A 26276-nucleotide genomic window follows, 5' to 3' on the forward strand; every position below is an offset into this window, starting at 1 on the left:
CTAATAGCCTTTGGCTTCTTGAGTAACAGGAACCAGTCCCCGGTCTTTACAATGTAAACCAAGACCAGCACTATAAATCCACTCTTTCAGAGATGTCTGCTTATAATCTTGCAGCGCTGCATATAAAACAAGATTTTGTAAGAACTTACCGTAAAATCTCTTTCTCGTCTTATTCATTGGGGGACACAGCTCTGACCTTAGGTATAGCTTCTGCCACTAGGAGGCGACACTAAGCATAAGTGTTAACTCCTCCCACTAACTTTTACCCCCGCAAGCATCGCGCTAGCTTTGTATGCAAGCAGTAGGAGCAGCCAGTAGGATACAACAATAGATAGTACAAAACAATACTCCTGAACTGTAACTCATTCCAACCCGTGTGCGACTGCATCGAGGATCCTCCAACTAGGGAGTATATGTTACAGACCCAATACCAGACTGGGTGGGTGCTGTGTCCCCCAATGAACAAGACAAGAAAGAGATTTTACGGCAAGTTCTTACAAAATCTTGTTTTCTCGTCTATCATTGTGAGCAGTACCCAGGGGGGCAGGAAAATATAAAAAGCTGCAGGTGTAAGGGAGCAAATTTGTTCCTTACTGCGACTTAACGTTAACGGATGCCTAAACATCCAGCATGCTCAGATACGCAGCATAAAGAGGCCCAAGTAACGGTCCCAGCTACCCTCCAGGAAAAAGCACTCGATAAGGAGCTTCTGACAAGGCAGCCGCTGTCCGAGTAATATGAGCCGTAACCCGGCCTGAGAACATAACTTCACTGGTATTGGAACCCTGTACTGCCGCGAAGCAGGGCCAGTGCAAGGAGTCCACTCGGAGTTACCGAGATTACCAGCATCGAGTCAGCGCAACTGAAGAATGCTATCTGCGAGAGGTACTCTTACGCAATCCGACCAAGGCCACTTGCCACCGGAGCGGTCCCCGGAACGCTGCACTACCGAGAAAGGTGCCCACCAAATACCTTACTGAAGTGGATCCCAATACCAGCAGCCACCAGAAAATATACAGCCGGTCAATAACTACCTTCTCCTGATGACAACCTTCGGTACTAATTCGGCATCCAAAACAGATCTGTAGAGTCATCAGCGTCGAAACTTTAGGGAGTTGCGTGGCTTCCAATAGTCGACCTAGTTGTACTTCAGCTTCCATATAACTCCAGGTTGCCATATCACCTTCCCAGTCCCGCTGCGAGGGAGGAAGCAGATCGATTCCGGACACAGTGAAGGAAAAACTTCTTGCGATCCATAACCACTTCTGGTGGAAACCCCGTGTTGACCATTGCTGAAAGAGCTTGTGCCAGGAGGTTCCTGGTTTCCCTTCGACTAGCTTGCAGTCGTCGTCTTTGCAGCTGACTAACAGCAGAATGTGAGGGACCTAAAGCCCCTGGAGTGATCGCTGGGCCCAAGCCGCATAGCTGAAGCGCAGCATGGCTCTGATGCTGCGTATCCCGATGGCCCCATACATGCTGTCGGCTGCCTGGTTAGCTGTAGAGTGAAAAGGGCTTTTGTCCGGAGATCCTTCAGCCCCATGATCCTGTGACAACGCCCACGGCATCCACCTTCTGCCTGAAATCCTGGGCCTCCAAAGAAGTCTAGCCTGGGAATGGTGACTGACAGGTTAACTAGGGTTGGCCCTGTCTCAAAATATCGGTGCAACCGGATGAATCCACTAGACACAACAAGTTTGGCAGCACTGCCCAGGCACATTGGTACGGGAAGCAATATTAGGGTGGACACCCACTGGCGTTTTTTCTTCCCCTGCGCTGCGAGAGTAAGTGAAAACTCTCGTACCGCAGTTTGAGAAAAAAAAAAAGGATCACGCCGAGATATCGCAAGTCTCTTCAATGGGGCCAGCGGCAGCAGCGCTAGCCCCATTGAAAAGATATGGAAAATGCCGCGGACTTCTGCCACAGCTGTGGCAGGAGTTTCCTTCATCCCCGCGGGGATGAAGGAATCCTCTGTCACAGCTGTGGCAGAAGTGCAGCATGCTATCCTATTGGTTTCAATGGGATCGGGACTGCTGCCGGTCCCATTGAAAGCAGTGGTTTGTAGCAAACCCTGCAGTATGCTTTTCAGGGAAGGGCTTGAAATATAAGCCCTTCCCTGAAAAGCATCAATAAGTGGTTGGCTCCCTGACACTGCTGTCCAGCACTTTCAGCAGGTGGGGATTTTTAGCCTCCTGAAAGTGCTGTGCTGATTGGCTGAGCGCTCAGCCAATTACAGATAGTGCTATTCATGAATGAATAGCACTAAGCACTATCTTAGCTATTCTTGACCTTGCCGAAGGTACCACAGGTGTCAGCAAGCCTGAAGTAATCAGCCCAAACATTGTCAATAAGATGAGATATTCGCTGCTAGATGTACTCTCGTGCAGCAGCGAGAGTGCACTTGGCACGTGGCTCTGGCCGCTCTTGTCCCTGTCATCCAGGACTCAGACACTGCAGTAGGCTGCCTGCAGGGAACTGCAGGAGGGGGGCCACAGGGAATCCGGACGTTAGCAATGGCTGAGTCCGGAGAATTTCTGTGCACAATACTCTTTCCAGTATGGAAGGTACCACAGGCATAGCTAGCCGAGAGTAAGATTGACAAGAGTTTGCGCACTGTTGCCATATATTGTAGCCCTCTCTGCATGTTGTCCGGGACTGCACGGAACCGCAGGAGGGGCAAGTGGGGAGGCACCGATAGTGAAGGCTCAACCCGGTGTCCTTCAGTAAGCCTGAAGTAATGCTGACAACCAGTTTGAACACTTGTCAGGAAAAAGAGAGATCCTCAGCTGGATGTATCTCGTATGTAGCGAGAGCGCACTTAGTACGTGGCTCTGGCCGCCCGTGACCACATGTCCTCCTGGACACAGACACTGCGGTAGCTGGCTGCAGGGAACTGCAGGAGGGGCAACAGGGGAGCTAGCTAATAGCCAATGCTCAACCTGGTCCGGAGCAGACAGGAGGAGCCATGAGTCCACAGACTCCATATATGGGTACTACTTCTATGGGAAGGTAGCACAGGTCTCGGCAAGTGGGGGGAATCTGGGTTAGGAGGTGGAGCTGCGCATGGAGTGGTCGGCAGGTCACCATAGCTATGAACAACCGCCGCATGCCAGCAAAGACCGGCCGCAAAGCTGCAAGATACCCAGGCCTATGTAGCCATGTAACCAGTTCTACATAGAGAGCTACGCATGCTGGCTAGCGTCAATTACATCAATGAAAAACGTCCGGCGGCAAAGATATTTGGGTCCTACATTTGCCTTGCAGATGTACGCTAGACGTGTGCCCCAGACGGCGCTGCAGAGGAAAAGCGACGACTGCGCGGTCTAAACAGCAGCTGCGCAGTGGTTATGCACATAGTTGCGCGTTGGCCAATTATGGTTGCACAGCACGCAACATGGTATGTGCAGCAAGAGGTGCTGCATTTACCTGCCACTGTACGTGGTGGCAACTGTGATGGCCACGTGGCACCAGTAAGAAGAAAAAACACAGTATAACTGTGGGGGTGGTGCGAGCCAAGTGACCGCACTGAGCTACTGCTCAGCGTACAGCACTAGTGAAGAGCGGCACAAAGTCGCCACGGCTAAGGACTGTGGCGACCCACAGCCAACCACACTCCTGCACTGGAAGAGAGCAGCCGGCGGGAGCATCCGCCGTGCGGCACCCAGTACAGAGGCCATACCTATATGGCCGCGTGGCGTCAACGGGAGCCGCGTGGCGGACACCCATGGCCCGGGCGGCCCGCAGTGCAAGCTGCAGGCGCCCTATCACAATAGCCACGGGCAGTGTCTGCTGCATCTCCCTGCCATCACAGGAGCCGTGGGCGGCACAGTGCAAGCCGTGGGCACCCCCTGGAGCCGCAGGCAGCACAGTGCAAGCCGTGGAGGGCCCCACCGGAGCCACAGCACATCCCGGGCGGCCCGCATCACAAGTCAGGCGGCCCCACAGAAGCAGCGGCACATCCTAAGCCACAGGTGGGTCCACAGAAACCACACCGCCGCGGAAAAGCATCACCAAGCCGCGGGCGGCAAATTACTAACCGCTGTGGGACACAAATACAAATGCACAATTGTTGAGCGCGGCCGATGCCACAAAACAGGCAGAATGCACCAGAGCCAAGAACAACTGGGAGCACCCAATACAGTCCGCATGGTGGCGGACTAACCAAATAAAACCGCATACTTACCTCTTGACCAAGGTAGGGTGGCTTCCTGGCTCCAGTAGAGCTTCTCCCCACCATCGCCTGCCTTTGATGGGGCAGGGGATGCCGGACCATGAGAAAGGGGGGCTCTATGGCTGGCGGGTCACATCCAGGTTAGGGCCTACATGTGCCTCCTGGTCGTCTGAGGGGACCGGACAGACAACAGAGAGTTGGGTTCTCCTCTGTTTGCCCTCCTCGGTGGGTTAACAGGGAGAGTCCTGCCTCCCCGTTATTCCCTGGTCCTTTGGAGAAAAAAAGGAAAGAAAAAGAAAAAAAATAGTCTCTGTAGGTGAGACGTCTGCCTCCTACGACACTAAGCTAAAAACTGAGCTAGCATGATGCTTGCAGGGGGGTGGTATAGCTAGTGGGAGGAGTTAACACTTATGCTTAGTGTTGCCTCCTAGTGGCAGAAGCTATACCCAAGGTCAGTGCTGTGTCCCCCAATGATACAGACGAGAAATGAGGTAGAGCGGTCCAGTGGGCATGCCAGTCTGCTAGCATCTTGTTCTGCCTCCGCAAACAGAGGACATAACAGGCATCATCCTACAGGACCTCTCTGCCTCCTTTACATGCAGTGTGACAAAATTATAAACTTCAATAGCCCTGGCATACTTTTATCAGCAGACATACAAAGAGGTCTGAAAGAATCGACTCATTGCTAATGAGTGATGACATTTTCCCTCTAACCCCTTAAAGGGCATGGTCCTTTTTTTCGCTCTACATCTTAGGATTTTTTTTTTTAAGTCGTGAGAAAAAAAAAACACACACAAGGCTAGCTTCACACGGGCAAGCGTGATATGGGGCTGTGAATCCTGCCCCCTTATCGCCATCCATATAAAATCCTCATGGATGGGAAGAGTTTTCATGTGAAAACAGCCTTGCATCACTGTGGGAATTCCCTGCTGTGGCTGTGACAGCCGCAGCAGAGTATCATGGAGTTCTCCCATCACTTTCAATGGGGCCGGCGCTGCTGCTCCCAGCCCAATTGAGAACAGCACGTCTGTGATGCGAGATCTCGCAACCAGATGGAACATGCTGCGATTTGTTTCCCGCATAGCGTTGACATTGCTCATGTGTATGAACCTATTCGAATTGAATGGGGTTTATATATGTATGTGTCTAGCAATGCACAAGTCTTACTCAATTTTCTCTTATTTATCGATCGAAGTAGCTGTCGGAGCGCATGTTTTTTGTAGGACGAGTTATACTTTTCAGTGGTACTACTTAATTTACCATATAATGCACTGAAAAATGTAGTCGAGTAAAATGGAAAAAGTTCAATTCTTGGAGAGCGTTCTTGTTTGTACAGTGCAAAAATAACTTTATTCTATAGGAAGTACAATTACTACAATACCAAAGTTTATAGTTTTTTTTTTTTTTTTGCTGTATTATTTTAAAAAGAGGGGATATGAACTTGGTATGGTTTGATCACTCCTCGTTAATAGGCAATCTGCAATAGCAGCCTAATGGCACCCTGCAATCTCATCATGGGGCTGTCCGGGTCCCTGAACTCTGATTGGGGTATTTAAATGATTAACAGTTGTCAAACAGCCAGCACCCGCATTCTATGGAGCGGGGATCGACCCTTCTCCACCTTCATACAAACTTCGAACCTTTATGCTGTAACTGTACGTTGTGGAGCGTTACGGGTTGCTGCCTCATCATTGTAGAGCTGAGAAGCCATACAACTTAATACAACTTGTGTTCCAGTTCCTCTTCATTTAAGATAGTGTTCACATCCACTAACAAGCAACTATTTCCATCTGTATGGACCCAGCCCTGCTCAGCTGGATACAATTGCTTGCAGTGTGGCCTCTTCTGAGATGGAGCGGGACAGGTTTGCAACTTTTACATGTAAACAAGAATGTTTTCACTCACTGACCCCAAACGGGGTAAATGGTGATGAATAACCAGACTCCCCCGAGTGTCTAGGAACAAGTTATATTTCACTTGGTTTTAAGTGCAAAAGACTGGAGCATGTTCAACATCGCTTAGTTTACAGAAGAACTCCTCTTTAATGCCACAGAACCATTTAATGGAAAGAAGATCTATTAAAAATCTCAGCACTGCATTTATTCCGTAGATTTCTGCAGGAAGATTTCATTAGCGTGGTTACAATGCATAAGTTATCATAAAAATAACACTTTATATTACAAGACGTACAACATATACATATAGACAGTTCTGGAAGGCTCATCCATGATATGGTGGTTCTGGCACTTGTGTACACATTATACCAGATTGTAAAGAAGTTAGTGGAAGGAATATATATATAAAAACCTGAGAAAAGACATCTGAAGACCGGCTGATTGAGGAGAATGGCTATGTATTAGTAAGTAAAGACACTTAGGTTTATACAAAAAGTTCATAGTCAGGAGTGGCTTGAAGAATTTGCAAAGAGCATCAGGATGGAAGAGAGACACTGCAGTTTATTCTTGATGTATTCTGGGAGTTTGTCATTTTCTCCATGCCTGCAAAACAAAAACGTATTAGATTAGATTATGGACTTGTGCTTATCCTACAAAACACTGCACATACGTTCATGGTGACTCACATTCATTTTTACATCCCACTCTGCTTGATTCAAGTGGCCAGAGGCCATATTTGACAACTCACGAATTAAGGTAACTTGATGCACCCAACAGTTGTCCCAACGGCTGTTACTGCTGTGCTTTCACACAGGAGGGATAGTCATTCAGTGAATGGAGGCGGAGTGCACCGGAGATCTCTCCCAGACGCCTACCTCCATTCACTGCAAATAGGCAGTCACTTGGTTTTAAGGTGAGCTAAAAACCAAGAGGCTCTAACAAGTGAACGATTCCTCGCTCAGCGCTCTGTTGTTGCAAGTGCATACACGGGACAACTATCGTACGAAATCTATTCGGGTGATAATCGCCACGTGTAAAACTATCCCATGACTTTTGGCATGTGTCTATATACTGCAATACAGACTTTTCACCTTACCTGGTTACTTGTCCATTTGGGGCCGTGTATATAATAGATGAAACTCCAGGCTGAACAACCAGCTGGGAGCCGTCGTTGAACTGGACCCAGACGGCTCCAGTGTTTAACTATTAAAAAAGGAAAATTGAAAGAACTGTAAATGATGGAATATGCCAGCAAGCCTGAGCCTTCAAACACTTATGGTTATCATTCTAGCCTGTTATTTCCTTGTTAAGTATTGCCTTATGGTTCTTTTAGAAGAGCAGATTCTCACCTCTAACTCGCTCACACCGGTGCAGCCCGTTTAGATATGCAGATCATCGTTGGCTCGTTCAGTCCCTGTATAGGCCACTACCGGGACTGAACGATTGCGGTTTAAACCGCACAAGTCAACGATGGTTTTTATGCCTGCAGAAAGTGAACGATTCTCACTTGTCGTTGGCTCGCGTTGAGACTGTACGATCATTCACTTTCGCTTGTTTGAAGGATAATTGTTTGGTCTAAACGCAGCTTTAGGGCTAACACTGTATTATTGTGCTGCTCGCCTAGAAATACCTTTATCATTCTACTCACCTGAGAGGCCCAGCCTACATTTTTAACAAAAACGGACTTGAGGACTTGGCCAGGATCTGGAGTGTGGCTTTTCGGGGCAGTGGAGTAAGCTGCACTCTGAGCTGAATACACAGATCCCTCATAGGACAGAATCTACACAAGAAACCAGAAGGACCTGTTAGTGAAATATACTCACACGTTTAGCAAGTCAGGATTTGACGGTTTGTTTCTATAATATGAAAGGTCACACCTAATAGAGCGGCTGAAGATGTTACCAATAGTTAAGTAAATCTGGTCCTATACCAGGCAGTTCTGCAGCGGATTTGCCACATGGCAGCATTTACAGTAGCAGCATCCATGCAAGTTGACCAGTAGTGTGGATTTGAGGTCCTCAGCATGTCAATATATGCTGTGGATTTTCAGTACAGATTTCACTCTTTGCATTGCAAAAAGTAAAATCAGCAGCCTTTTGGTGGTGTGTGAACATCCGCATAATGGCTACAAAGCCTGTAATAATTATGGATCTAAACAAACGATCTGCATACTTCTCCAAGCCCCAAATCACTTACAGAAGGATTGACGTTAGACATCTGCTGTGGCGAGGCCGAGCTGCCGAATGCCCTGTTAGGTGGGCTTTGATCCTTCTGTCCATGTACCGTCTCCTCTGAAGATGCAGTCCGTGCTGGAGGTTTGGGGAAATCACCGCTTATTGGTTTCCTGGTTTTAGCAAAATAAAACATGATTATATCCCATCTAAAAAATGCAGTGCACAAAAGAGGGTTAACGATCCCCAGCTGAACTGAAGAGGAGTAGGAAGAAGCATGGATTCACAAAGGTAGAGTTTTGGGGATGTACGATAAAAGGGGTCGTTAGGAAGTACAGACACATTAAAGTACAGGGCGGTAACTTGTTACATAGCGAAAAAGAATTAGCTCACCCAATACCATCAACAATGTCCATATAAAAACTAGACATTCACTGTGAAGCCTCGTCCATAATGTCGTCACATGTTAAGGAGGGGAGAGTCTTTATTTAAATTTTTAAAAAAAGTGTCCGATGCCAAAACGATACAATTATTCTCTAAGGCTAGGCGCACACTAGCTGTGTACTGCAGTTGTATCTGAGCCTCCGAGGCATAACTCCCATCAGACAGCACAAGGACATGTGCTGTCCAATTTACAAAGAGGCAGCACACTGACATGGGACGTCCCGTTTCCATCCATGAAACAGATAAGAACAGGACATGCCATGAAAAACCATCAATGTACACGTACTCAGGCATACAATGGGGCCATGCGCTGTCCGTGAATTAGGAGGGACAGTGCACGGCCCAAAACACTCTAGTGTGCGGGGAACCCAAGATGCAGAACTCTAGGAAGTTTACATAAGGATGTTTAATCCAGCTTCCATCCATTGATGTATTATGTGGCCAGGCAGAATCTGCCAGAGCAGACTTTACAACCTATGATCTTAGCCTGATACAGTATATGGCCAGGGACTGTTTTGTATGAGGTTGAGTAGAGCGCAAATGGTGAAATCTTACCTGCCAAATGTGATTGGAAACAATGAGATATTGTCTCCTTTTTTTTCCTCTATATTGATTGCGGATTCCAAAGAAAGACAAATTTGATGACTCTGTAAGACAAATCACAACTGAGGAATAGTACAAAAGATATGATTCCAGGGCAGGAAACATAGTAAAAGGTTACAAACAAACATTAACAAGGAGAATATGGCACGGCTGATGGATCTGGCTGATTCTCAATGCCTTAAACTAAAGCAACTGGTACTGTTTCAACTGAGGGGATGGGATGGAATCAGTGGTGCTACAGCTGCCGAGCCACGAAGCCAGCGCTGCTAATTCTATGCTATGACAAGTCATCTTTCAAGGGAAAATGCCACCTGGGAACAGCATTGTAAACTAAGTTACAACATGGAGCCGGGAAGAGGTATTTTTTAAATACTCATCCTCTACTCTATCTTCCCCCTCCCATGAAATCCACACGCAGTCTGATAACCTGACTTTTTAGAAAGCTGTGTGCGCACTCTCCCCTAGAAGTCTATGGGAGTGCTTGCGTGCAGCGGTCTGAAAACAGTCATTCAGATTGGGTCCAGACTTCACTGGCGGACGGCACGACAACGAGGGAGCAGGTGAGTATAAAAAATTACATTCCCGGCTCCCTGTCAGCTCCACGAACACCATAACTTATTTTACAGTGCTGTTCCGCGGTGACAGGTTGCATTAAGCTCAAAATAGAATTGGGTTTAAAAGGTCCAAAAAAAAAAAAAAAAGTTCATTTTTAACATTTATAAATCTAATGTTTGAGAATAAGCTAGATGTATGTTACCTCGTTGGCATGATCCACATAGCACTTTATTTCTTCACTTAAGCCACTAACTCTGCTGCAGTCTTTCAGGGTGTAGGACTTTCCAGACGTCTCTATCACTCGAGTAAAGTCAACTGTTTTATGAATTTTTGCTCCTAACAAAACACGTAAAATGACATATAAACGGCGTTAATTTCTCAACAAGCAGTTTGGTAACAATGTCACCTTTAGATTTTGTATGACAGCTATACATTGAATGGTTATAGATAGAGATGAGTGAGCACGCTCTGTAAGGTCAGTTACTTGAGCGAGCCTCGCTCATCTCGAGTAACTGCCTTCTCAGAGCGTGCTGGGGGGGGGGGGGGGCGGCGGGCAGTAGTGGGGGGGGAAGAGAGAGAGCGCTCGGAGGAGAGGGCAGTTACTAGAGATGAGGTAGGCTTGCTTGAGTAACTGACCTTACCGAGCATGCTCGCTCATCTCTGGTTATAGGTAAGTCTTTACACTCGATCATTTATTTAGACCACATCTTCCACTGATATTTGCTTAGAGTTAAATGCTGATCTTTTGTTAATTTGATTTCAGAAACCATTCTGTGTTCTGATGGGAGTTCTTCCATGATAAATCCATCTACATGAACCATCCCAACTTTACAGTCTAAGGGTGCCTTCCCACTAGCCTTTTTTTTTTTTTTTTTAAATCGCTGCGGGTTTTTTTTTCACGCGATTGTCAATGGGACTTTCTAATGTTAAAAACACAACGCAATGCAATTGCGTTTTTGGTGCATTGCGTTGCATTTTTAACATTAGAAAGTCCCATTCACAATCGCGTTTAAAAAAAAAAGCTGCGATAAAAAAGGCTAGTGGAAAGGAGCCCTAAGGGCTACTACACACTTGCGTTTTTCTTGCGCGCTTTTTTCACGCGATTGTCAATGGGACTATCTAATGTTAAAAACGCATTGCACAAGAGTTGTAAAGCACCAACTTGCGATGCGTTTTTAACATTAGAAAGTCCCATTGACAATCGCGTGAAAAAAACGCGCAAGAAAAACACAAGTGTGCAGGAGCCCTAACAGTCTACAGCCCAAGATAAAAATCACTACTTCGGCTTGTTCTAGGGATAGATCATCCTTAGATACAAATTTACAGGTCAACATTGTATGAATAATGTGCTCTTCTCTAATATTGATACTTCCTTTTTTTCAAAATAGAAGGAAACAGTGAGTTCCGCAGTAATAGTGTGAGGAACAGATGTGTTGTGAGGTGTGTTGAACCATCCTACTTACCATCATAGAAGCAGACCTCCACATCGGCACTGGGGGAGTTCTCCATTAACATGCATTTTGCATATTTGGTGTAGTAGGTAACTTTAGGGGTTTTGGACCTTACAAGCTGGATGAACTTTGATGCATACTGGTATTTTTTCCAGTACTTTTCTGTACAAAGCAAATAAAATGTAAACTTAAAGTTAGTAACGCCAAGAAAACCACAACACCCTGACGAATTTATATTGCCGTACCATGAATATGAAGATTTTAATTTCTATTGGGAAGATACTAATCTGCTGTTCATGGGAGCAGGACACAGACACTCCTCTCAGTTACTGATGATTAGAAGCTCCTTTCACACAGTTATAATAGAGGAGATCACAGCTCATGCTGCTGCCTATATACTATACTTATGGTCTGTAGCTCATTAGAAAAATAAAGAAGGTAATAAACTGTCCTCCCCTGCAAGGCAGAAATGGTATACGTTCTAGCTGGTCATGTAATGTTGTGCTGATGCTTTGTAGGATTGATATTTGATCTTCACCTGTCACACAGGATGCTGCATGGAAGTGACTGCAATATACAGAGACCTCCTCCAGAGTGTGACAAACAATCAGGTGAGGGGTGCGCATCCATTGCTAAAGTACAAGGTCTATGCCCATCAAGTGACACCAGGGACAAGAGTGTGAACACAGTTCTGTCACGATAGTGTGGTATGGACTACGATAAGCTCGCTAGCTCTCTAACCTCAAAATTAAAGAATGTGCTGGGGGCTACTTAATTCTGACGAGAAGAGGACCATTTCCTCAGACTTGAGCTAGGATTCTATTACCTGGTAAACTGTCAAACGTGTAACTTAACATGTTCTCAGGAGGAGATGGAGGTCTGTCAACCAAAGGGAACCCCTTGCCTTCATTCGGGTGATAAATATAAATCTGAAAAAGTCAAATGTTTTAGTCAGTTACTTAAAGTTTAAAAAAAATATGCTGCACAGAATTATATAAAATATTCCAGTCAAATTTAGATAAAACCTAAAATGTATATGCTATAACGCATAGACGCTGCCGGGTGACACGGCTCGTAATGACGGGCAGGCCCACTGACGTCACGGGGCCTAAGTACGCCAGGAGGAGTGGAGAACGCTGCAATGGCTAACAAACCTTCTTTATATAAATGCATAACTCCTGTATTTCTGTATGGTTTGAAAAAGGTGTTTAACACCGAAACGCGTAGCCTGTATTTGTTTTACTATTGTTTACTGATTGAAGAAGTTCATTGTCTACACCACTGGCAATTGGAACTACCGTATATTCCGGCGTATAAGACGACCCCCAACTGTCACTTTATACGCCGGGAATACAGTGGAGCAAAAAAAAAAAAAAAAAATCATTACTCCCCTCCCCCGGCGTTCTGCGGCGCTGCTGCAGGCTGTCGCTCCCTCCTGGTCCCCGGCAGAGCATTGCTTTCTGGACGAAGGGCCGTTAGCCAATCACAGCCATTCAATGACGTCATTGAATGGCTGTGATTGGCTAAAACACATGTGCCTTCAGCTAATCACAGCCATTCAATGATGTCATTGAATGGCTGTGATTGGCTGACAGCGTGTGTTAGCCAATCACAGTATTAGCTTTCTGGAGGCGGGGATTTCAAGCCCTGCGTCCAGAAAGCAATGCTCTGCCAGGGACCAGGAGGGAGCAACAGCCTGCAGCAGCGCCGCAGAACGCCGGGGGAGGCGAGTACTGCATTTTTTAAAAATTTTTTTTGACACTTTCTTTTTTTTGTATTACCGGCGTATAAGACGACCCCCGACTTCAGAGCAGATTTTTCGGGGTTCAAAAGTCGCCTTATACGCCGGTATATACGGTATTACTGGAATCATCGGCTATAGGAGGGGGCTTCTGTGATATCATACCCCCCTCCTTCAAAGTAAGTGACGACTATACAGTGGAGTGTTTATAGAAGTAACTGGACAAGTCTAGGGAATCCTGTGAGCGCAGGGGTTTTTTTTTTTTTTACAACCCATTTTTATTATACGACATTATTAAAAAGGTTGGCCTAAATGAGCTAAAAGATTCCTGCCATAACAAAAACTAAGTCCCATGCTTTTTTTTTTACACCAGCTGCTCAGTAGGAAGGCCCCGGCCTCTAGATGTAAGGGTATGCAGATAAAGGAGATTCAGGAGTTTTAGCTACGCAATCTGAACATGTCACCATTTCTTCAGTGCTGTGCAGAGGATGAAGCCTGGGACAACCAAGAAAGCCGTCACATTGAGTAAATTACATAACCACTGCAATCCTGCATCCTATGGTTGTGAAGATCATAATTCTATAGGCGATAAAAGGCCCTCAGCTGTCTAATGAGCACAAGCGATAAAATATGGTGAGATTTACAGATTTGTCTCACAATAGGTAGTTTAGAGCTTTTTAGGGAATATTTTAATAAAGTTTCCAACCCCTTAAACAAGTGAGGACCAACCCACACAACAAAGGAGTGGCTGATGAAAGGAACTACATTTTAGCAAGCAGGACTGTTAACCTTTTCCATTCATACAATGCAGAGTTGTGCACATTTCTCAATATGCTACAGTGTATCATCTGTGGTCCCTCATGGTTTCCACTAGTAAAGCCTATTGAGAAACTATAAGACATCCTACATAGAATCTGCATGGAAAAGCAGAGCAGTCCCGCAGTCCGCCTTCCTTAGGGTCCCTCACATATTAGGAGCAGCCATAAAATCAGTTTTAGCTTAGATTGCTCACACAGAGGTGTTAAAACGATGCTTTTTAAACATGGCGTTTGAAAGTGTGTTTTTTCGAACAGCGTTTGACAATGTATCGCACCTCATCATTACCAGAATAAAGCAAAAAGGATGGCAGCATATACGGTGCAATTTCTCCACAGGAAAATCCTTTATTCCTTCAGAAATGGATACAACGTTTCGACATACACGTCTTTTTCAACGTTTCGACATACACGTCTTTTTCAAGTGAAAAAGACGTGTATGTCGAAACGTATCCATTTCTGAAGGAATAAAGGATTTTCCTGTGGAGAAATTGCACCGTATATGCTGCCATCCTTTTTGCTTTATTCTGGTATCTATGGATCTGATCGGATCAGGATCTGCTTAGGTGGCTATGTATCTATCGTCCATCCCTTGTGGGTATGTGGAAGTGTGCTGCTGACATCCCTGTGTATATTGCACCCCATCATTACAATGGGTGATGAGGTGCGGTAAAAAGCGCTGAAATGCACTAAAATATAGTAGAACGCGTTTGAAGATCGCAGCGTTAGAAACGCCTTGTTTGAGCGCTCATCTGAGAAGCTCAGTTGAAATCAATGAAGGCACAGCATTTGAAACACCGCACTAAACACTGTAAATACGGCCTGTGTGAATAGCCTCAGCATCAGCCTCCTAGTGGCAGGAGCTATACGCTGGGTCTTCGTTGTATCCAATGAACATCCGAGAAAAGAAATTTTTTAGTGAGTAACAAAAATAAATAAAAAATTGTTTTATTTACTTTCATATCCAGACAGAAACAGAAGTCAACAATTACAACTTGTGTTCATCATTAAATGCTAATCATTGCTGTACCATTTCTCTATAGACATTACTGTATAGGTATATAACTTGCCAGGTTTCCATCACAGGATACACGTAGGACCTCCTTGACTCGTTCCTGAGAGTTTTGCTCCTTCAAAAATTCCATGCAAACGTCTCCGGTGTCCAGAATGCTGACCTGACAAAAGACAAATCACTCATCACATGTGCAGTACTGAGATCAGCATCAGTCAGCGGGTGGCGGATCACGGATCCCACACAACTGCGCCAACCATCCGCTAACCATACATACCACTGCGTTCTTGGTTTTCTGTCTGATTGGCTTCAGTCTCTCTGAATTAAGAGGAGGAATGATGCTTTTCAGGGAGTGATAGCCTGAGGCGTGTTGAGGTATCTTTGGCTTTGCAATGTGTGGATTTTCTACCAAAACTGGAAATTTCTTTATTCCTTTCGGTGCGCCGTCAAGGGAGGAGTCGGTGGCCTTTTTCGTCTTCTCATTCCAGTTGTACACGGGAGCCTCCTGCTGTATGGCTGCTTGGCCGTAATAGTTTGCAGCAGAGTTACTTATACTGCTCACACTCTGAGAATTTTGCGTTTGACCTGTAAATGGGTAAAAAATATTTAGTATGAAAAAAATTGTGTTAGACCAAACATTGCCTTGTTTTTTTTTTATTCTTTTAATTGCATTTCTTCCTGGAAGGGGTGGGTTGAGGCCAATTTATACGCAATGATTATCGCTTAAAATTCGCTCAAAGGCCATTGTTTTCTCCACGGGAGCGCTTATTACATTGTATTCAGCAGAAAGCCCACAGCAGAACAAAGGGGCTGAATGCAGAGAACAGACCATCTGCTGTTCTCTGCATACAGCCCCGGAGGCTCATTTACATGCAAATGAAGGTGATAGGCTGCTAATGGACATCAGTGTCCATTAGCAGTTTATGCCAAACAATTGCTCAAAACCTTTTGAACGATTATCTTTGCGTGTAAATGGGCTCTTTAGAACATAAGGTTCCTGTAAGAAAACTGGAGCATAACCAATGTAAATTAGTTTAAGAGTTATGTTCTGTTATTTCTCTTTACATTTCCACATAACACCAACATTAGTAATCAGCTTTTTCTATCATATCCAGTTCCTGCGGCTCAGTCCATAACATTGTGCAGCTTACAGAGGTCCAGGCACTTGGATTAAAGCAGCCTGCTCCTCAATATGCTCAAATAGGGTCCTTCTACACAGAACTAGTGTCGGGAGCTTAAGCGCAATAACTACTCCTATGCTTTCATACACTTATGATCTCGCACTATCCCCAGGACGTATGTTTAGGCCCTGTTGCGGGAAGTATCCCGCTGCCAGGACGTAAACTTACGCCCTGGAGCGGGAAGGGGTTAAGATTGCCAACATTTTTTTTTTGAGGTGTCAACATATAAACAGATTTGTCTTGACACTTACAATAGAAGAGCTCCAATGTTTATGGGACCCATGCTGATCCAGTGTACCCATGTATGCGATGTCCAGAGGAACTCCAACAGCTCCATACAACAGAGCTCAGCTGGGGCTGCGGCCCCTCCTTCTGGCAATATACCATAACTTACTATGGTGGGAGTACCCCTTTAACCCCTTCATGACGCGGCCCTTTTTTCCCCCCCTCATTTTCGTTTTTTCCTCCCCCCCCCTTAAAAAAATTATAACTCCTTTATTTATCCAATGACGTCGCTGTATGAAGGCTTGTTTTTTGCAGAACGAGTTGTAGTTTTCAATGGTGCTATTTAATGTCAATATAAGGTACTGAAAAACTTAAAAAAAAATTCTAAGCAGAGTAAAATGAAAAAAAAACGACATTCTGCCATCTTTCAGTGCGTCTTGTTTCTACGGCACACAAACTGCAACAAAAGCGACATAACTTTATTCTATGCGCGCAATAACTTTTTTATTCTTCTGCCGACGTAGTTTAGTGAGGGCTCATTCTTTGCGGGATGTCCGGTAGTTTCTTTTAGTACTAATTTGGAATACATACGACATTTTGATCGCTTTTAATTGCGTTTTTTCTAGGAGACAGGGTGACTGGCGGTCCTTTTTTTTTTGGACATTGTTTACTGTGCGGGGTAAATAATGCATTACTTTGATAGATCGGACTTTTACGGACGCAGCGATAGCAAATATGTATTTTTATTTTATTATTTTGACTTTTTAATTATAGATATGGCAAAAGGGGGTGATTTAAACTATTCTTTTCTCTTACAATTAAAAAAAACTTTATTGCTCTTCTTTTATTTTTACTTTACTTTTAAGCCCCCCTTGGGGACTATAAAATGCGATACTTTGATCGCTCCTGCAGTATGACGTAATGCTAAAGTATTATGTCATACTGCATTCTGACAGGCAGCCTATCACGCCACCCCAGGGGGATGGCTTGATAGGCAGTCTCTCAAAGCAGCCCTGGGGCCTTTCAGAAGGCCCCCGGCAGCCATGACACCTGCACGGCTCCCCCAATTTCACCGCGGGGGGCCGTACGGAATCCCCAAACAGCGTTCAGGGGCTTTAAATGCCGGTCAGAATGGACAGGGGCATTTAAAGAGTTAATAGCCGCGATCGACCGGCTGTAGTAAACAGCTGACACCCACGGTGTATACAGAGAGGCCCCCCACGACCTCTCTGCATACATACCTCGACACTCCAATAGGTAAATGTACGTCCTGGAGCGTGAAGGGGTTAAGCATCCACACATTTTACCTTTATTTTCATCCCACTATATCCCATGCTGCAGGATCGAGACACTTCATGCTTCCACGGAACGCTGATAATTGGATTTACATCCATAAGGTAAAGAGCCCCGCCAACTATTCTAACAGGAGGGATAGGGTACACGGTAACTACCCTGTATGGCAGCGGCATCGTTAGAAGGTAATACATATTTGTCATCATACCGTTCAGTTGCATGGCTCCGAACCATTGCTGCACAGTTTCGGCGTGGCACTTCTCATCAGACCGGACCCCTGACAGCTTTGGAGGACAGAAAAATTCAGACCTTGAAACAAAAATAAAGTAATGTTAAGAAAAGGAGAACAGGGCATATAACAGTACAAGGTGCAGGTGTCTAATATAGACCAATATTCTGCAGCCGTCACAGAAGATCAGCAGGAGGCCAACCACACATGCTTGCAAGGTAGCCTTTATTAAATAGATTGCTGTATCGGTGCGTTACATAAAGGGATATTCCGGGCACAGACTAACACTTTAACATCTAATGTACATCATAATAAGTCATTCTGTAATAGGTCTAGCTACTTTCTTCATGTGACCCTCCACCTCCTCTGACATCTTGTCTATATTTGCTACTTCCTCCCTTGCCTACAACCTCCATATCAGTACATGATGGGAGGACAGGAGTGAAGGACTGATCGCTCGGTGTAAACAGCGGCCGTTCAGTAGTGAACAGCTGCTGTGTTATGTCAGGGGTGAGACCGAGGAGAGCATCTTCTGCAGACGCCCCGCCCCCTGCTAGCCGCGATGTGAGCGTGCAGGAGCACAAGAGCAAGGACACACACGGTCGAGTGTTGGGTATTGTTTGCCCGACACTCGTCCCGTGTAAACCCACCTTAAGAGAGTCCAGAGCGGCAGATAAAAACTACTCAGCTGCACCTACTGTATACCAGCATTTTCAGAATTTCTGTGCCCAGAAAACCCTATTAATGCAGTAAGCCTAAGCCAGTATTTTGCTGGAAGAATCTAGAATACAGTACAATGTATCATTCCCCCCCCCCCCCCCCAAATGATCATTTGTTTAGATTAACCCCTTAGTGATCAAGCTTTAAAGCGTTTTTCGATTTTCGTTTTTTCCTCATTTAAAAAAAAAATCGTAATTCTTATTTATGGCGTCGCTGTATGAGGGCTTGTTTTTTGCGGAACGAGTTGTATTTTTCAGTGTTAGTATTTAATGTACCGTATAATACACTGAAAAACTTTTTAAAAACTCTAAGTGGAGAGAAATGGAAAAAAATGAAATTCCGCTGTGTCTTGTTTCTACGGCACATAACAAAATGACATGATAACTTTATTCTATGGCTCAGTGCAATTATTACGACACCAAACTTGCATTGTTTTTTGTTGGTTTTTTGCTATACTATTTGTTTTTCAAAGATATTTAATTTTTTAATTATTTTCTGCCGCCATCTTCTGCGCGCAATAGCTTTTTAATTTTTCCAATCGACGTTTTGCAAAGGCTCATTGTGTGGGACGTCCTGTAGGTTACGTTGGGACCATTTTGGAATACATACGACTTTTTGATCGCTTTTTATTGCATTTTTTTCCTTGGAGACGGGATGACCAAAAAAAACATTTGTGGCGTTCTTTTTATTTTTTATGACTACATTCATCGTGTGGGGTAAATAATGCATAACTTTGATAAATCAGACCTTTACGGACGCAGCGATACCAAATATGTATTTTTGATTCATCAAGATAAAAATAGTTTCCATTCATTACAAAAGGAAATGAAGCTCAAGTGAACATCTGAAGCGCGTGGGGACAACATTGATTAGCCTCTAGGGTCCGTTAGACTAGCCCATGAGGTAACTCGACTTTTAGTGGGATCATCTATAGGAACTTACAGATGTGTGAACAGCGAGCACAACATTTCTAAGTACATTAGTAATAGGAGTACGAGGATTTGTAACTGGGAACTGTACCACAGTGTCTGTAAACATGTGCAAACACTCTGAAGACAAGTCAGTACAATTCATAGCATACAGCCAATACACATCTCAAAACTGTTAGAGAGCTCCATAAACTCAGTTAGGCCCCGAGGAGTCCAGGGTGTGTTTGCATACTTACCTCGACTCCCTATTCCCGCACGGTCACCTCTGGAAGTTGGCGCTCAGTCACCCTCATAGACCAAGCACCGGCTTCCAGGTGTGACAGCGCAGGAACAGAGAGCTAGGGTGAGTATACAAAGTACACCCAGGTCTCCTCGGGGCCTGTCCTACCAGCCCCCTAACTTACAGCACAATGTCTCAGACAAACTTTCATGTAAGAAGTGATCCCTCTACACATTCAAGAGAAGTTCCTCCTCAGAATCATTTGCTTACCTTCCCAAAGCAGAGGAGCACCATAGCGTCATGTTACCGGAAGAAACTGCATATTAACTGGTCATGTTTTATACCGCAGACATCAGGATTACAGGAACGTTACTGACATTCCCCGGGGCTTCATCAGCCATCTGCAGGAGATACCTGCTAATTGTCCACTGGGGACTTATACCTCACAGCCAAATGACATACTGCACCCGTCAGCTCTGTGCACACTAGGGCTTACCTCCACAGCCATGTATGTATCTTTAAAGGGAATCCATCACCAGATTTTTACAGCTTGGAGCACCATAAGATATCAATGGGACAGGCACTATGTCTGCTGTGTCTGTGCAGTAGTTTTGGAGAAGCTTGTATTTTATTACTAGCGGCCAGACACAGAACTAGTCCTAGATCTTCATGAGCTGAAGGCTGGCCACACCCACCCCACCCTCCAGCCAATGATTGGCAGCTCTCTCTCTATGCACTGTAATAGACAGCTGTCAGTCAGTAGCTGGAGGGTGGGATGAACGAAACTAGCCTGCAGCTCATGAATATCCAGGACTACTTTAGGTATTCCTCTATGTATTTGCTGATACTTCTAAAACACAAGTTTCTCCAAAACTACTGCACAGATCCACACAGCAGAGATATGATTGTAATCAGTGAGCCTGTCACTACTTTGTGCCGAGAGGGGTGCAAAAATATGGCAACAGTTTCTTGAAATCCTCCAAAGCATTGACAAACAATGCTCAGTAATGCCATCAATGTGGATGATAGAAATAGGGGGAAAAATGCTCTGGAAAAGTTTTCCACTTCTAGGGAACATCTAATGCCATTCCTGCCTCCAAAGAGCTGGGTGTAGCGGTGGGTAAAGTGTCCAACCATTGGCCTCGGATAAGTGGAATGATTTGTAAAGCCTCTGTGAGCGGACAGAAATCGGTTTTCCTTTCCTCCTGTCGAAGTGACAAGTCTCGCTGTTGCTGTATTCTGGGGAACCAATGATCGGGGCTTAAAAAACGTAGTTGGGAAGCAGTGGGATTACCACCAAGTCTCAGGCAGGTAATCCATCTGATGGGCTCTAAGCTGACAGACTAACAAGACCGAGTTCACATCAGGGCTTACTGTTCTGTGCTACAGGATGGTACAGCAGCCTTCCTATAGGGTAGCATCCTATTGCTACAGACCTTCTCAACAGGACAGAAAAAGGGAGACCGTCTGTATTTGCCTGTTGAAACCAAAAACAGCAGCTCCATTGAAAACCTACAGTGTTAGGCTGCACTCACAGGTTATTTTGTTTACGTTTGATGCGCTGTACTAAGCCGCCATTCATTTCAGTTGGGACCCTCAGACGAAGGCGGTACAAACATTGCACTAAGTCGCGTGCGGTTTGCTCTATTTTCAGCGTGTTTCCAACACTATGCGTCATTGAAATGAATGGGGAGAGTTAAAAAACGCCGTGTACAGCATTTTAAACGCTGTTTATTATGCCGCCGGGAGGGGGATAAAATGGTGACGTCATCAGCTTACTTTGCCTGAGTTGTTACTGCACAAAATATGCAGTCAAAATACAGTAAATGCCCCCAAAATGCTGTAAAACGCAGCATTAAACTCTGTATTTTACAAACGCCTGTGAGTGTGGCCTTAATGGAGGCATTTGGATGGGGAAGGACCAGTAGTACATTTTAACAGTACACTAAAGCGTGATATTAATTTAGCTTATACCCTCTCCTTCACACACTATTTTTAGTGTTTTTAAACTATTTTTGGTTTTTCATGAGTTTGAGGAACGTCTAAACAGGCCCCATTTCTGGCATCCTTTAAGTCCTGCAGAGAAGTCTATGAGAAAACCGCCAGACCCCGATAGAATACCGCCAAGAACTTTGTGGATGTTACAATATTTTACTAAAGACTTAAAAAGTAACATCTGCCTGCAGCGCCCTTGATGTAAAACGCAGTGTAAGCGCCCACCCTAAACCGACTACGGTTGGAGGGGTCATTGCCCAAAGAACCACCTCCCCCTGACCAGTCAGGCATCTAGTGAGGAAATCATCTGGGGTGGTGCCATTACAATAGTGATATATATATATATATATTTGGTAACTTATGGAAGAGAATAAAGGTTTTACTTACGGGTTTTTCTCTTTGACTGGGGGAGAGGTAAGTCTATCCATAGAGCCGTGGGCAGCTTTGTCGGTGAACATCTGAGGGATCTCTCCATAACTGTTTGCAGGAGAAGATGCGGAGATCCTGTACCCATTCAGCTGACCAGGTTTATTCAGTACCTCCACGGAGCGGCATCGGTCCACAAAGCTGTTGGGTTTACTATAGGTCTGACTCCGCGAGGCTCCTGTTCTGTCTGAGGAGTGAGCCCTTCGGAGGTAGCGGGAATGTGGCCTGTCCTCACTGACCTCTTTCCTGCCCCTCCGACCAGAAGAGTCCTTTCCCTCCCCGTGGAAGCTCCCACCATCTATCGATAAAACATCATTGGGTGGTCTATCCTTGAATTGTAAGTAGTTCATTTTGTTGGGGAGCGACGGTGCGGATACGTTTCTCTTCTCCTGTAAGCGCCCACTAACACTAACCCCGGAAGAACCAGTAAATCCTGTAGATATTGTAGCATGGCCACTGTCAATGGAGTCTTCAACAGTTCCCATATCATCACAAGTGGAAGAATACCCGGTCATGAATGGGTGGTCCAGCACTGACGAAAGACTCAACCGGTCCGCAGGGTTTTTACGCAGCAACTGAAATATCAGATCCTTAGCCTCCCTAGACACAAAGGCGGGCATCTCATAGTCTGCCAAAACTATCTTATTTAACGTGTTCTTCACAGTGTCGGTGTCGAAAGGTGGTCTTCCCACAAGAAAGGTATACAACATGCATCCCAGAGACCAGACATCAGATTCAAGGCCATGAGCGCTCCGGGTAGCTATTTCAGGCGCAATGTAGTTTGGTGTGCCACACATTGTGAAGTGCTTCTCATTTGGCAATTTCAACTGAGCCGCTAGTCCAAAGTCCGCGATCTTAATATTCATGTCACTGGAGAGCAGGAGGTTGGAAAGGGTGAGGTCCCTGTGCAGAATGCCATGAGAATGCAGATACAGCATCCCCTTCACTATCTGTTCCATGAAATGCCGAGCTGTGAGGGGAAAAGGAAAGATTAATAACATAAAAACAAAGAAAAAAATTATTTTTGAGATGAAGGTATGTGGATATATCATATCTGACTGTGAATCCAACCAAAGCTAATACTTGGCAGCTATGGATAAGGCTGCACTGCAAAGATGGGATCCCGGATTACTGCAACTGACCTCCACGGGGCCACAATTCTTATGGTGGTCCTGCAGCTAGTTTTCCTATATGGATAATCTGGGGTATGATGAGCACTGTGGAGCTCCAATATACTGCAGTGTTTAAAGCTATGTTATCCTATCAGCTACATACCAGAATAAATTGGGAGGTCAAGCATGCATTTATGGGGAAAAAAAAGAAAAAAATTATAGTAAATTTTTATTATATATATATATTATATATATATATACACATACACACACACACACACACACAAAAATGTCAAATGATTGGGCAATGACCCCATACACGTGATTAGTCCTTTACTGTCTTCCGTTGCTTTATTATTACATATTTGCGCACATCTCAGAGCGCTTACGCATTTCAAAAGTGGTAATGAATTCTTAGTCTTCGGTGTTACATGTAACAAGATGCTACCACTAAGAATGCCTTACCGATTCAGAAGGCATAAGTACTTTATAAGTTGTCCATCACACTATTAAACATGTCCCAATAAAGGAGGATTGCCTGTAACTTACCTGCGGTGCCAGCATACTACTACTAGGGTCTTGGAGTCCCACCTGTTGGCCTCTATCATGTAAGTCCCACGCAGGTGAGCTCATTCATAGAACATCCCTTGTGGTTCTATTAGTTTTACGCTTACCTTCTTTTCCTGCAAATGGTTTCTTCCGGTTCTTCAGGTATCTGTTCATCTCCCCGTTGTGGCACATCTCCAGGATCAGATATACATAGTTGGTGTCTTCAAAGTAGTTGTAGAGCTAAGAGAGAAGAAACGTGGATGAAGACAAGTCTACAAGAGGTTGGTGCCAACTACAACACGTGGGTTACCGCAGACCTCCAGGATGGACGGGTGCTTCAGCTGGCAGTGGATCTCCACCTCGTTGCGCACCCGCTGCACCATGCCGACCCGCTGCATCGCCTTCTTGTCTATCTGTGTTAGAGAAAGACAAAAACCGTACAGTGAGGCAGACGGCGCAAATATTACTCCAATAGGAGAAATAACTGAAGGACAGAAATGCAGATGGGTCCAAGTCTGTAATATCTTTATAGAGGGGGAGAGGTGGGGGATTTTGGAGAGTCGGTCCACCTCGCTGCTCTATAGTCCAACACGCACCCCTCCTCTACATCCCACCCGCTTCTGTTTGGGGTTGTTTTGCCCAGGACTGTAGATAGTTCTGTATATAGTTTCCTCCTCCCTTCGGTATTATTGTACCCCAAACCCACAACAATGACATATAAGCTGCGGTTAAACCAATCTGCACATGACGTAATTCTACAGGGGACTCACCATTTTGATAGCGACCTCGATGCCGGTGTTGATGGACTGCGCCCGGTAGACGCAGGCGAAAGACCCTTTTCCCAGGAGGTTGAGGACCTTGAAGTCCTTAAAGAGGAAACAGGAAATATTAATCACGGAAAACAAAAACAGCATTTACTAGAGGCAAAAACAAGGCTCCGGGCTGTTGGGCCTATATGGGGGACCGCCTGCCACCTCCAGGTGTATGGGGGGTAGGGGACAGTTACCTCCTTGGTTTCAGGTGTCTACGGTGGAGCGGGGGACCCCCACTGCCAGGTGTCTACAGGGGACCCCCAGTAACCTCCGGGCGTATATGGGGGAACCTCTTTTGCTTCCAGGTGTATACGGGGGACCCGTTACCTCCGGTCTGTCAGGTGTCTGGTGTGGGGATCCCCGCTGACCGGTGTCTACAGGGGACCCCCAGTAACCTCCAGGCATATATGGGGGGACCCCTTTTGCTTCCAGGTGTATACGGGGACCCGTTACCTCTGGGCTGTCAGGTGTCTGTGGTGTGGGGATCCCTGCTGACAGGTGTCTACAGAGGACCCCCAGTAACCTCTGGGGGTATATGGGGGGACCCCCTTTACTTCCAGGTGTATACGAGGGACCCATTACCTCTAGGCTGTCAGGTGTGGGGATCCCCGCTGACAGGTGTCTACAGGGGACCCCCAGTAACCTCGGGGCGTATATAGGGGGACTCCCTTTACTTCCAGGTGTATACGGGGACCCGTTACCTCTGGGCTGTCAGGTGTCTATGGTGTGGGGATCCCCACGGACAGGTGTATACGGGGACCCGTTACCTCTGGGCTGTCAGGTGTCTATGGTGTGGGGATCCCCGCGGACAGGTGTATACGGGGACCCGTTACCTCTGGGCTGTCAGGTGTCTATGGTGTGGGGATCCCCGCGGACAGGTGTATACGGGGACCCGTTACCTCTGGGCTGTCAGGTGTCTATGGTGTGGGGATCCCCGCGGACAGGTGTATACGGGGACCCGTTACCTCTGGGCTGTCAGGTGTCTATGGTGTGGGGATCCCCGCGGACAGGTGTATACGGGGACCCGTTACCTCTGGGCTGTCAGGTGTCTATGGTGTGGGGATCCCCGCAGACAGGTGTATACAGCCCCCCTTACCTCTATGTTGTTCTCCCCCTGCAGCAGCGGTTTGCAGCCCTCGCCCTCCGGCCTGTCATGCCCCCCGCTCCGGGCATGCTCCTTGGCGGTGAGGTTGGGGAAGAGGAAGGTGAGGACCCGCTCCAGCATCTTCCCTCAGTGGCGGCCGGACACTAGTGAGGAGGACGGGGCTCCCGGCATCACCTCCCGGCTCTCTTCCCGCCGCCCCAACTGACAGCCCCTCCACAACATGACAACCAGCACAACATACCGCCGGCGGCGGGGAGGGGCGGCGAGCCCCCGGGGACGCTGCACACACTGCGGCTCCATGACAACCCGCGGCGTACCTTTATCCCCCCCGGGGACGCTGCACACACTGCAGCGCCATGACAACCCGCGGCGTACCTCTATCCTCCCTCCTATGCTGCTCGCCATGGTTCCTCCGCGCCGCTCCGGCCGGGCTCATCCTCGCTGGCTCCGCGCAGGTCCCGGGTCTGTACCGGAGGTCAGCTGCTGCCGTCGGCGGGGACTACTGCGGCTCCCGGCGCCCGGGCCCATTCCCGCGACTCGCACTGCTATTTGAAAATTCCGCCCGTTATAGTCACGTGATACCAGGGAGATGACGTCGGCGGCCGCTCCGCCCGTGTTGAGGGGA

At 46.2% G+C, this 26276-nt stretch overlaps 1 protein-coding gene across 2 annotated transcripts; it reads right to left on the reverse strand.

The window, feature by feature from the left end:
* Positions 1-6242: 6242 nt before the first annotated feature.
* On the reverse strand, positions 6243-26226 carry PLK4 (polo like kinase 4). Of its 2 annotated transcripts, none has more exons than XM_066573768.1 (16): positions 26027-26226; positions 24505-24600; positions 24052-24147; positions 23860-23974; positions 22035-23043; positions 17763-17863; positions 15133-15440; positions 14914-15018; positions 12114-12216; positions 11300-11449; positions 10039-10172; positions 9234-9325; positions 8260-8407; positions 7712-7843; positions 7160-7266; positions 6243-6666 (listed from the first exon to the last, which is right to left on the reverse strand). In XM_066573768.1, the coding sequence occupies exons 1-16, from the start codon at positions 26054-26056 to the stop codon at positions 6567-6569; spliced, it is 2826 nt and encodes a 941-aa protein (XP_066429865.1). In that variant the 5' UTR covers positions 26057-26226; the 3' UTR covers positions 6243-6566. The 2 variants fall into 2 exon arrangements, with proteins under 2 accessions (XP_066429865.1, XP_066429864.1); XM_066573767.1 differs by lacking the exon at positions 26027-26226 and adding an exon at positions 25643-25862.
* Positions 26227-26276: the final 50 nt, after the last annotated feature.

The sequence above is a fragment of the Eleutherodactylus coqui genome, chromosome 7 (assembly GCF_035609145.1).
Source record: "Eleutherodactylus coqui strain aEleCoq1 chromosome 7, aEleCoq1.hap1, whole genome shotgun sequence".
Classification (NCBI taxonomy): Eukaryota; Metazoa; Chordata; class Amphibia; order Anura; family Eleutherodactylidae; genus Eleutherodactylus; species Eleutherodactylus coqui.

Bases quoted from the DNA above. Each gene is read 5' to 3' on its own strand.
- PLK4 (XM_066573767.1), bottom strand. From the start codon at position 25,771: ATGCTGGAGCGGGTCCTCACCTTCCTCTTCCCCAACCTCACCGCCAAG. The intron at 23,975-24,051 runs GTCTGCGGTAAC...CTTCTCTCTTAG, and splicing joins AGCACCCGTCCATCCTGGAG to CTCTACAACTACTTTGAAGA. The intron at 15,441-17,762 runs GTATGATGACAA...ACCCATTTACAG, and splicing joins CGGAGCCATGCAACTGAACG to GTCAAACGCAAAATTCTCAG.